General features: G+C 60.6%; 1 protein-coding gene across 2 annotated transcripts; it reads left to right on the top strand.

Annotated features, from left to right (window-relative positions):
- Window positions 1–1,090: 1,090 nt before the first annotated feature.
- On the top strand, window positions 1,091–9,806 carry CLCF1 (cardiotrophin like cytokine factor 1). Of its 2 annotated transcripts, XM_066252189.1 has the most exons (3): window positions 1,091–1,203; window positions 7,297–7,463; window positions 9,312–9,806. In XM_066252189.1, exons 1-3 carry the CDS (start codon window positions 1,188–1,190, stop codon window positions 9,804–9,806), a joined length of 678 nt encoding a protein of 225 aa, XP_066108286.1. In that variant the 5' UTR covers window positions 1,091–1,187. The 2 variants fall into 2 exon arrangements, with proteins under 2 accessions (XP_066108286.1, XP_066108284.1); XM_066252187.1 differs by lacking the exon at window positions 1,091–1,203 and having other exon boundaries at window positions 6,586–7,463.
- Window positions 9,807–11,488: the final 1,682 nt, after the last annotated feature.

The following is an 11,488-nucleotide window of genomic DNA, read 5'->3' as shown; positions in this document are numbered from 1 at the left end:
AGGAAGACCCTCCAAAGAGGGTCTAGGCTTATGGGTCTCCTGGGTATCCCGCCCAGCAAATCCCAACCCAGGTCTGCGGGAAGGGAGGAGGGAGAGCAGTCCACAGCCAAACCACCCCTACCCCATTACCGGAAAAAACCGACAGCCCCAAACCCCAAAGGCAGGGGGAAGCCAAATGCCTTGAATGGGGAAGAGTTTCACAAATGGGGTCTGTCCATCGCCTTGAATTGGAGCGTTCTCGCTGAGTCACCCCTGAAGCCCTGGTGTTGAAACTGGTCCCGGTGCCTTGTGCTTATTAATGAATTACCGATCCCCCACCCATGTGCGCTCTCCTGGCCCCTGGAGAGAAGAATGAAGAACCTTGGGAACTTGAGGGAAAGCCCTGGGCCAAGTGCCCTCTTCTCTCTTCCCAGCCGGCCGTGGGCCTGTGGTTCCCTCTTCCTCCCCCGCAGGGGGCATTGTGAACCGGTTAGTCACCTGCCCCGGCCAGGCGCCTCACTTAGCCCCAGCTTTTGGAAATGGGACAGGCGGCGGGACAATAGGCAGGGGGGGGGGCGGTCAGCCCAGACAAAGGGCAGCAGGAAAAACACCATCACTTGCTTAGAGGCCAGCTCGCTGACATTTGGGAGAATGTGTCATTGCATTTACTGGGTGCGTGGGGCGGGGGGAGGTTAGAGATGAAGAGGCAGAGGTAGGGCGCGAGCACGAGCCACGCCGGGCCGGGAGCAGCGTCCCAGGCCGACACCGAGGACGAGGAAAAGGAGCGGGCGGCTCCCTCCCCGAGCTCTCGGAGTTTGCAGACAGACCGATGCCCTCCCCGCCCCCTCCCCCGGGAGGCCCAGGGTGGTACCACCGCAGCCTCGCCTCACCTCACCCCCCCTCGGTGTTGTGGGAGGGAGAGGAGCCCCAGAAGCCCTCCCTTCCCTCCTCCCCCCTCCTCCCCCCACCCCAGGGAGGGCCGCTACAATTTGTGGTTACAGCTTTACACGTCAGAAAAAAAAAAAAAGTTTGCAGAATGTCCCACACTGAAAAAAAAAAAAAAAAAAAAGTCGAAACCGAGCGAAAAAAACCTGCGAGTGGGCCTGGCGGATGGGATTATTAAAGCTTCGCCGGAGCCGCGGCTCGCCCTCCCACTCCGCCAGCCTCCGGGAGAGGAGCCTCGCCCGGCCGGCCCGGCCCCCAGCCCCATGGACCTCCGAGCAGGTAGGAGGTAGGAGCCAGGAGTCCGGGGCCCCCGCCCCCGCCCGGGAGCCTGGAGATCCGGTTCCGTCCGTCCCCCGGGAGCCCCGAGCCGGGGAGCCGGGGGCCGCCCCCGCCAGCAAGGTTCGGGCCGGGGGAGGCACGGCGGAGCGCCCTCAAGAGCGGCCCCGCGGGGACGCGGCATTCCTGGAGTTAGCCCGGCGGGGCCGGGAGGCGGCTGGGGTTGCGGCGGGGCGTCCCGGCGACCCGCAGAACCTGGGGAGGCGACCACCTGGAGCCCCAGCGAGGCGGGGTCCAGCCGATCCCGACGGACAGAGCCCCGCGCACAAGTCGCGGAGAGCAAGTCGGAGGCGGGAGCGGGGCTGCGGGAGGGAGACGCGGCGCGCGGGGCGGTGGGGGCCGGGAAAGGAGGTGGGAGGGGGAGGCGGAGGGGAACCCGGGGCCGGGCCAGCGGGAGGCGAGGGGAGGCCGACACCTCGGGCCGCGCCGCTCTCCCTCCCCGGCCCGGCGGGAGGAGAGGGCGGGAAGGAGGGCGGGAGAGAGGGGAGAGGAGGCGGAGGGCAGAGCGGAGCCGGGCCGGGCCGCGCCGCGGGCGGGCGGGACTCGCGGTTTCTTCGCTGCGCGCCGCGCGGCCGGAGCCCACCATGCTGCCCGCGGCCGGGGAGCCCGCGGCAGGTAGGGGCCGGGCGGGCGGCGGCCACCGGCCCTCTGCGCGGCCCGCCGGGGCCTGGGAGTGATTAGTGCCGGGGCGGGGGGGGGGGGGGCGACGGGCGCAGCCAGCCGGACCGGGCAGAGCAAAGCCCGTCGCCCGCCGGAGAGCGGCGGCCGGCGGGGAGGCGGGCGGAGCGGGCAGGGAGTTGACGCGCGGGAAGGGGCAGCGGCCGGGCAGAGCCGGGAGCCCCGGGCCCCGCCCCCGCCGACGGGAAGGGAGCGACCGGGCGGGAGCGGGCCGGGGGCGGGGCCGGGGGCGCCGGGGCCACACCGGGGGAAGGCGCCTCCGCCGCGGGGAGGGGGCCGAAGGCGAGAGGTCACCGCTGGGAGGGGAGGGCCGGCGAGTAGCCGCCGCCTGGTTCCCGGGCTGAGTCCCTCGAGGGAAACCCCACGACCCCTGAGCTTCTCAGAGCCCCCTTCATCTCTGTTCTCCCCACCGTCCTTCCCAGCAACTCCACACTGTGCTCCAGACGCCCTCCCCAGAGACCCCCGTCCCCGAGGATCCCAACCCAGCGTCCTCCGGCGCCCGCCTGGCCCTCCCCCGTAGCACACGAGGGGCTGCCAGGAACAGAGAGGAGGCTGGCAGCCCGCACCCTCCGCAAGAGCAGTCCGAGCTCTGGACAGAGGCGGGGGGGGGGGGGGGGGGGGCTGGACACACTGGTCTGTCGGCACTCTGTGACCCAGACCCGGACGGACATCTCCGTGCTTTCAGTGTCCCCACAGACCCCTGCTGGGCTCCGGAGCACACATAGCGGGGCGCCCCTACGGGACACAGAGGCACATTCCCCTGACAGGGCAGACCTGCCCCCACCACTGGCTCAAACTGCCCTGGAGCGGCGTACTGGGCCAGGAGGGAAACGGGCAGCCCCAGAAGTCTTCTCCTGGCTGATGCACTGGATCCCTCTCCTCTCCCGGAGCCGGGAACTCCTGCCGCAGTCATACTTCTACACACCACGCTGCCACACCAGCGAGTCTGCTAGTGACACTTCACATTCCTCCCCACAATCCCACCTGCTTGTTCACACCCTGGCTCCCGCCGGGTCTCTCAGAGCCCCTCCCCGGTCTTTTGGATAACAACACCCTTTGAAACTCACCCACAGCTATTCCTTAACTTCTCCCTCCCCCCACCTCCCTTTCAGCCGGTGGCCCTGCTCCCCTGGCTTCAGCTCTCCCTGAGCAAACGGGGGACCTCTGGCAGCACAATCCAGAACCTTCTCACTCCAAAGAAAGCCCAACTCGGCGTCCACACTGACTTCACAAGGCAACGCTGCTGGTTTGCCTGGCTGCTTCTTCCCCAGGCCTCAGCTTCTGCTGTCATTTAGATGGAGAAGGGCAGGGAGGGGGTGGCTATTGACGAGGACAGCGGAGACAGAGCCCCACATGGTTCTGCTGAGGGACTTAGCGTGCATAGTGCAACCCCTTCATGCAAGCTCCTTCACCTGGTAGGTTGGTGGCAGAGCAAGGCCTCCTCATTTCTGGGGGCCCGTGTGTACCCACTCACTAAGCCAGCTCTCGGAGGCCTGGAGGGTAGGAAACCAAGGAGCGGATGGAGTGGAGGGGAGGCCAGGCAGCCCAGAGGACAAGGAAAATCTGGCTGTTTCTGTGGGCCTTTCCAGGGAGGGCAGTTTGGGAAGCTACCCTAAGAGCCCTTTCTTACAGTCTCTGCCTGGCTCTCACACACAGTGGACACACCACCCCCTAACTACTTCATTCCCCCAGTTTCCCTCAACAGACCCCTCCAGAGTCACCAGGGTGCTGTCCTGGTCCGGTCTGAGGCCTGAGGCGAGGCTTTCTTCCTGCTGGCTCCCACGTTTAGCCCAACGCTTCTAGAGCTTTGGATGCCTCCCTGGCTCCTATACTTTCTGTTCATAGCTCTTAGCCACCGATCCCAGGTGCAGAGTCTCCCCAGCTGGCGTGTCCTGCCCATCCTGGCACATCTGGAACACTGAGTCCCCCACTCTCACTGAGTGAGGTCAGCCCAGGGGACACAGGCTAGGGACTGAGGGGCAGCTGGCCGAAGACATGCATATGCAAGTGTGCCTGCCTGTGCAGCTGTGTCAGGGTGGCCATGTGCTTGCGTGGGCTGAAAGTGTGTGTGCGTGCGCGCGCACGCGTGTGTTCATGGGGGGGGGCTCGGTTCCCAGGGCCCAGGGATCTGGATGGAATTAGGGGCTGGCCGAGGCAGGGGCCAGGATGGGGTGAGGGGCTGCAGCAGGAAACGTGAGCTGCGCTCATTAGCTCCTCACGTGCTCAGCCGGATTTATAAACACAGAGGAAGAAGGGATGTAAACAATCAGTGGGCAGAAGCCAAAGGCAGAGCTGGGGTGGGGACTGGGAGAAGGGGGCTCAGGACCCAGTCCTCAGCGGCCAGATCCACCTGCACCCGTGAGCCTGGAGAGGGGTGAGAGTTCTGGGATGCCCACTGCACTCCCCTCCTAGGGACACAGGCCAGCTGCAAGCCACTTACCACTAAAATGCAGGTGGTCTCTGCCCGGGACACTTTCGGTGTCGCTGCCTGAGATATGGGAACATTTTGCCCTGAGTGGAAGCTGTCGTAACAGCACGTAGAGCCCTTTCCTGCCCCCTTTCTCCTAGTCTCTTTCTGGTTCTTTCCATGGGTCAGTCAGTTGGATCCTTCTGCTCTCTCCCCTGCCCCCCTTCACGCCACCCCCCCACCCCCACCCCCAGCCTACAGTGACAGTTACCTCAGAACTGAAATATTCCTGGAAACACCGGCCTCGTCTGGTTAATTTCATGAGCCGTTTTTCTGCCCAGATGACTTAGCTCTTGTTTATCCAAAGGCTTCTCCCCCTCTTCCCCTATGTAGAGAGTCAGTGCTCCCCAGGGGTATCCCACAGGGCTCAGAAAGGGAGAGGAACACAGGACCCATAACTGGGTTCCTGACTGCCCTCTCCCCCATGGGATAAGCAGAGCCCTGTCCCGGAACTCCTGTCTAGCAGGGCTGCCCAAAACAGGGAGGGATAAAGAGGCAAGCCCAACTCCCAATTCCTGCTTTAGCCCGGACCCGGACACTTGGCATCGCCACTGCCACTGACTGAAAGAGAGGCCAGATGAGATCCTGAAAGCTTCCTCAAGGCTGGAAGGGCCACTGCCCACCTCAGCAGGTCTCTAACCTCCAAAACTCACCCCACCTTGTCCCGGGAAGATCTTGGGGGTGACTCAGCCAGGCTAAGGGTAGCCCCAGGCTTCGTGCAGAGGAGAAGGGCCTGGCGTAGTCTTGGGATGTGAAGATCAGGAACTAGAAAGGAACTCCAAGAGTTAGCAAGAGCTCAGATGCAAAGACAGAATAAGGAGAGGCACATGCAGGAGGGACGGCATTGCTGCAGATGGGGAAGAGGAAGAGGAGAGCCTGTCTTCAAGGAGCAGTTATGTGCCCAACCCTGCTCTGTCTTAAGACACACATGCATGGGGTACACGCGCACGCATATACCCTTAAACCAAGAGCCCTTCACCCAAGAGGGCACGGTCCCTGAGAGTAGGGACACCCCTGCTCCCACGTACCATCAGTAAAGTCAGCCAGTCAAGCATCTGAGAGTCAAGACTGACCAGCTGGGACACAAGTCCCCACCTGAGCCCTAGACTCTGTGAGAGACATTCAATACAAGTTGAATCCTTAATTCTTCTAAGTATTACTCTCTCTAAAACCTGACCCAACATTAGGACTAACTGTAAACATAACCCAACCTTAACACTAAACCTCTCCTGACTCTAAGTCAAATTGTTAAACCTGCATCCAACTTATTTCTACCAAAACATGTCATTGCAGAGGGTTTGAAAGTATAAAATATAAATTAGAAGAAAAAAAAACACTTGATTTCACACCTACCTAAGCTCAAAATCCCAATGAGCCTTAACTTTTAGTGGCATGCCATGTATCACCTCATCTGAAATCTGAACACATTCACAAACCTCGGTCCCAGCCAGCCAGCCTTCTGCCTGCCCAAACCTAACCACATCCCCAGCTGGGCTGAGACCTCAACCACACTCACTCAGCCAAACCCCAGTCAGTTAACCTGAAACTTTCAAGGGAACCCAGTCCTTACAGCTAACCTACCCAGTGCCAATTGTAGCCTTACCCTATCCTAACCCTAATTGCCTTTACCCAGTCCCAATGGCCACTGAATCCTGACCAAGTGCTCTTGCCCTTGGACGTCACCAAAAAGCGATGAAAATCATGTTTCCCAGCTGCCTATATCTTCTCACAGCACTGATCCCTGGCCTCTCAAGTCGTCCCGGGATGTCTGAACACTCCAGCACCACCAGCTGAGAAGCCCAACTCATTGACTGCATCATTCTCTCTCCTTCTCCCCCTTCCGTTTCTCTCCCCCTCTCCCCAGTGCAGGCTGATTGAAAGCCTCATTCAGGTCCAACTCTTCCCCATCCAAAACTCTAGATAAGAACGGGGTGCACCACCACACTGCAGCCCATCCTTGAGAGTGACCATTGCCTGACTTGTGGTGGCTCAGTGGATAAAGCGTCGACCTGGAAATGCTGAGGTCGCCGGTTCAAAACCCTGGGCTTGCCTGGTCAAGGCACATATGGGAGTTGATGCTTCCATCTCCTCCCTACCTTCTCTCTCTGTCTCTCCTCTCTCTCTCCCTCTCTGTCTCTCTCCCTTTCTCTCTCCTCTCTAAAATGAATAAAAAAAAAACAAAAACAACACATTATTAAAAAAAAAAAAAAGAGAGTGACCATTAACTCTCCTTTTCTCTAATCCCGACTTATATTTCCACACCAGGGGTCAGGTCCTACAATGTCTCTGCCACTGACCGCACAAGCCAGCTACGTGTCCTTCAGCCTGACCCCGGTGGTCTGACCCTACACTGTGCCTCCTATAACTTGACTGGGGCTCACTGGTTTGTTCTCAGGGGCAGCCTCTCTCCAGGACCCCTCCCAGCACTGACTGAAGTCCCCCGTAGCTCTGACCTGTGCTGCTTCCCCTCCCACCCCCCCACCCCGCCCCCGAGCTGCAATGGGACTGGGAGGCTGGGAGAGAAGGCTGAGGTATACCTGGGACTCACACAAATTCCTGTCCCTAGGCCTGGCCCTCCTGGCACACACACCTACGTGTTGGCGCACATGCAGTGACTATTAGCTGACCCACAAATAGTCTCTTCCATCTCTACGGGTATAACATGCATAACATACATGCCTTCAACTCTGTCTCACATACACATACATGCACGCACGTGCTTTCTTGGGCCCGGAATGCTCCCCCCCTGCCCCCCCACTGCCGCCCATCTGGTGTCCCACCCTCACCTCCTCCCTCTTAGCCCAAGGTGGGGACAGACACCTGAGGGTCTGCCAGCTGCTTCCTCTGCCAGGCCTGGCCCGCCCTCACGCTCATGCCCATCCTGTCCACAGGGGACTCGTGGGGGATGCTAGCTTGCCTGTGCACTGTGCTCTGGCACCTCCCTGCAGTGCCAGCCCTCAACCGCACAGGGGACCCAGGGCCCGGGCCCTCCATCCAGAAAACCTATGACCTCACCCGTTACCTGGAGCATCAACTCCGCAGCTTGGCTGGGACCTATGTGAGTATCCAGGGCAACTTCGGGGTCTGGGAACTGGGGGAAGAATGAGGAGTCAGGGAAAGACAGGAGGGTGGAGGGGTCCTGGTAAATGTGGGGTGATGAGGAGGAGACCCTTGCCTCCAAGCCGTTTCCCTGTTTGGCCTATCTCTTGCCCTTCCCTCTGGGGTGTCCCCACCTCCCCATCCCTGGCCTCAGGACTAGGCATGTGGGCAGGCCTCGCACCCGCCTTGGCCCATTGCCCCACTGGCTGGCTGCCCAGCCGCCAGCCTCCCCCTGGGGGCCGGGGAAGTCTCCTCTGTTTACACCGTGTTGTGGTGTCTCTCGCACGGGTGGGGCTGGGTGGGGATGAAGGGGCCCCACCTCCCGTGCCTGTGTTCCAGCTCGCCTCTGCCCCAGACCTGGGGCCCTGCTGCTCTGGACCCATGGGCCTCCCTCTGTCTGCCTCTCCCATACGAGCTGGGCCTCCTAGGGGCACTTGTGGGGAGGCGGTTGCAGGGAATCCAGGCCTGTGGTGGCAGGGGGCTCAGGGTGTGGACTGAAGTTCTGCCCTGAGGATTTAGGGGCAGTCCGGAGGTGTTCCGAGAGAGCCCGGGAGAGGAGAAAGGAGGGTCCGAGCTAGCGCTAGCGAGCAGGGACCACAGGGAACCGGGCCCTCTTCCCGTGTTCCTCTTCCACATCCCAGACCCTCCTCTGGAGCCAGGGAAAGAGGGGGGAGGGCAGCGGGGGAGCTGGCTCCAGCCCCAGGATACACCGAGGAAATTAGTTTGTCTCTGCGCTTGTCAGCGTGTGAACCTCCCCTTGGGCCCGCGCCTATCCCAGGCCTCGCCCCTCACTGCTCCCTTTCTCTCCGGGCCTCGGCTCCTTCAGCCCTATCCCTGGGCCCCAGGCTTCTCCCCCGGGGGCTGGCAAGCCTAGGTCCTCTTCCATAGACTGACTTCCATCCCCTGCCTCCAGCTAACTCTGGAGACTGCCTCAATGTATTCTTCTGCGGTCCTGCTCCTGTGGGCTGGGACCTTCCTTGGGGGTCAGTGGGGACCTCCTGTCCTCAGCCCTTCAGCTGGTGGCGCTGGGCATGTCCACAGGCAGATGGATCTCTGACAGGCCCCTCTGCCTTTCGACTGACCCTCTTTTCCTGTCCAGAAAACCTCTGCTTGACTCTGTTACCCCCCCCCCCCCAGCTCCCGACCCTTTCTCTCCTGGCTTTCCCTGCCAGATTTCTCGAAGGAGTGGTCTACACCCTCTTGCCTCCACTTCCTCTCCACCCACTCACTCTTTAACCCCCTGCAATCTGGCGTCCAGGCCACTGGAACGGTTCTCTCCAAGGTTGTCAGGCACCTCCCTCTTGCCAAACCCGACAGGATTTTCTGAGGCTCACTTTCCTTGCTCTCTGTTTTACAGCCGCACTGTTGAGCACTGCTGCCTTCTTGAACTCCTCTTCCTGGCTCTGCACTCTCCTGGTCCACCTTCTGCCTCTGCGGCCCGGCCTCCTGGGTCCCATGGCTCCTCTCCCTGTCCTGCCCTGCCTCCCCCCCGGGGCACTCTCCGGGGGCTCCTGTACACAGCTCAGCTCTGCAGCGAGGCCTCCCTGGGTGTCTGCTGCTCAGTTTTTCTCCTTCTGCACCTCTCCGTAGGAGGGCTCAGTGCCCTCACTGCCTCAGCTGCCACCTCCATGCAACTGACCTCCGTGGAGAAACTTAGGGTTGGCCTGTGAACAGAGAGGCCTAGTGTGGAGATGGGGCTGGTGTCAAGGGATACAGGAAATAGAAGCTTTGGGGACAGGGATCTCCTGGTGGCAGCGAGCTGGCTGCTCTGCCCTCCTCCTTCCCCATCGCCCTCTCCTTTCCACAGCTGAACTACCTGGGCCCCCCTTTCAACGAGCCTGACTTCAACCCACCTCGGCTGGGGGCAGAGACTCTGCCCAGGGCCACTGTCAACCTGGATGTGTGGCGTAGCCTTAATGACAAACTACGGCTGACCCAGAACTACGAGGCCTACAGCCACCTTCTGTGTCACCTGCGAGGCCTCAACCGCCAGGCAGCCGCCGTGGAGCTACGCCGCAGCCTGGCCCACTTCTGCACCAGCCTGCAGGGCCTGCTGGGCAGCATCGCGGGGGTCATGGCGGCTCTGGGCTACCCGCTGCCCCAGCCTCTGCCTGGGACTGAGCCCACCTGGGCCCCCGGCCCTGCCCACAGTGACTTCCTCCAGAAGATGGATGACTTCTGGCTGCTGAAGGAGCTGCAGACCTGGCTGTGGCGCTCAGCCAAGGACTTCAACCGGCTCAAGAAGAAGATGCAGCCTCTGGCAGCAGCGGTCACCCTGCACCTGGAGGCCCGTGGCTTCTGATCTTTGACCTTTACCACCTCTCCGTTCCCCTCCCCCTTCCAACCCTGCTCCTGCTCTGGGAGGGAGAAACCTGTGTGCCAACCCTTGTTGAGCCAGGAGACAGAAGCCTCTGGCCCTGCCGGACTTGGAGGAGGGTGTGATGCAATAAGGCCCGTCCTCTCCCCACTTCCCAAAGGTCTGCCGGTCTGAGGAAGAGGTGCAATAGGGCCCATTCCGCTTCCACAGGAAGTAATGCTCAAGGGAGCCCCAAGGGGTTCGGGTTGGTCCTTCGAGAGGCTCTTGCAGCCTCCTGCTTCTTGCCCACCACTTGCCAGTGCCCACCCAGCCCCCAAAGTGGCTCTTCTAGGAAGCATGCCTGTAGGGCAGGGAGGGGGCTGTCGCAGCATGAGCCTGTCTCTGGTGAGGCCCTTTGCCGCCCCAATCTCCTTAGATGGGTGTTGCTCCTCTACCCCCAATTAACTCCATACATTCAATTCAGGAAACAAATGCAGTGGCAAGTCCAAACAGGAAGAGATGGGATTAAAAATGGAAGAGGTGGGGTCTGCATTGGAGGTAATACTGAAAGCAGAGGGGCAGGGACAGGCTGGACCAAGGGGTCACCAAGGTATTTGTGGCACAGGGTGGCAACCAAAGGACCTTGTCTGGAATTTCCTTGCCACCATCACGGTGCCTCCTTCTCCGCCCCCTTTTCCAGGGTATCTGTGGGTTGCCCAGCCTGGGGAGGGCAGCCGTAGCCACAGCCACAGGATTTCCTGAAAGTTTACATTGCAGTAGCATTTCGGGGTGCGGGGGCAGCTCCCCCAGGTCCTGCCCCCAGCCCCAACCACTCATGACTCTGTTTGTTGTATTAATATTTATTTATTTGGAGATGTTATTTATTAGATTATATTTATTGCAGAATTTCTATTCTTGTATTAACAAATAAAATGCTTGCCCTGGAAGCACTCTCTGCTGGGCCCTGCGCCCCCTTACTTGGTCTCCGGGTCCTGCCTCTCTCCTGGCTCCCAGGCCTGCTCAGGGGACCTGGAGGCTCACAGGTTAGCTCCGGAGGTGCAGAGAACTCGGGAAGAGGCTCTCCCCCTTCCGTCAGGGCAGATGTGTACACAGCAGACTTCTCTCTGGCCCTCCCCATGAACGCCATGTTCTGTTGTCCTCCCAAATACCTCTTGTCTGTCGCCTCCCTTCCCTCTCCCGGCCTTTGCCCAGTCCACCTTGCCTCTGGCCCACTTTAATGGTCTCAGAAGTCTGTCTCTCTGCAGAGCAGTTTATCTGTCCCTCTGGTGTTCTCTCCAAGCGGTCAGCCATGCATTCAGTCCTCAGTTTCCCCAGAACCCCCACCTGTGGTTGCCTTGGGGGCCCTCCTCCTGAGCGGTGACCCTCACCTTCACAACGTCCTTCCTCCCCTAGGGAGGGTGACTGACAGACGACGGCCAAGTCATGGTCCTCAGCTGTGACTACTCCTTTCTCTCCAATGTCAGGTAGCAGACTAGCGGGACAGGGGAAGACTCGTATTGGACCGCGAGTGGATGGGACAGACCCTGTTCAAGGGGTGGCCCGAGCCCACACTTCAGTTTGATAACCTGTGACTTGAATGGCCTTGGACAAAGTGTTCAAAGCTCTCTGTTCTCCAGTTTCCCCATCTGTAAACGGGGTATTGAACACCCTTGGATGGCTTTTGGGAA

This window comes from Saccopteryx bilineata, chromosome 1 (assembly GCF_036850765.1).
Source record: "Saccopteryx bilineata isolate mSacBil1 chromosome 1, mSacBil1_pri_phased_curated, whole genome shotgun sequence".
Lineage (NCBI taxonomy): Eukaryota > Metazoa > Chordata > Mammalia > Chiroptera > Emballonuridae > Saccopteryx > Saccopteryx bilineata.
The sequence above is the reverse complement of the archived record's forward strand: the minus strand, read 5'-3'. Positions and strand labels throughout refer to the sequence as shown.

Bases quoted from the DNA above. Each gene is read 5' to 3' on its own strand.
- CLCF1 (XM_066252187.1), top strand. From the start codon at position 7,278: ATGCCCATCCTGTCCACAGGGGACTCGTGGGGGATGCTAGCTTGCCTG. The intron at 7,464-9,311 runs GTGAGTATCCAG...TCCTTTCCACAG, and splicing joins GCAGCTTGGCTGGGACCTAT to CTGAACTACCTGGGCCCCCC.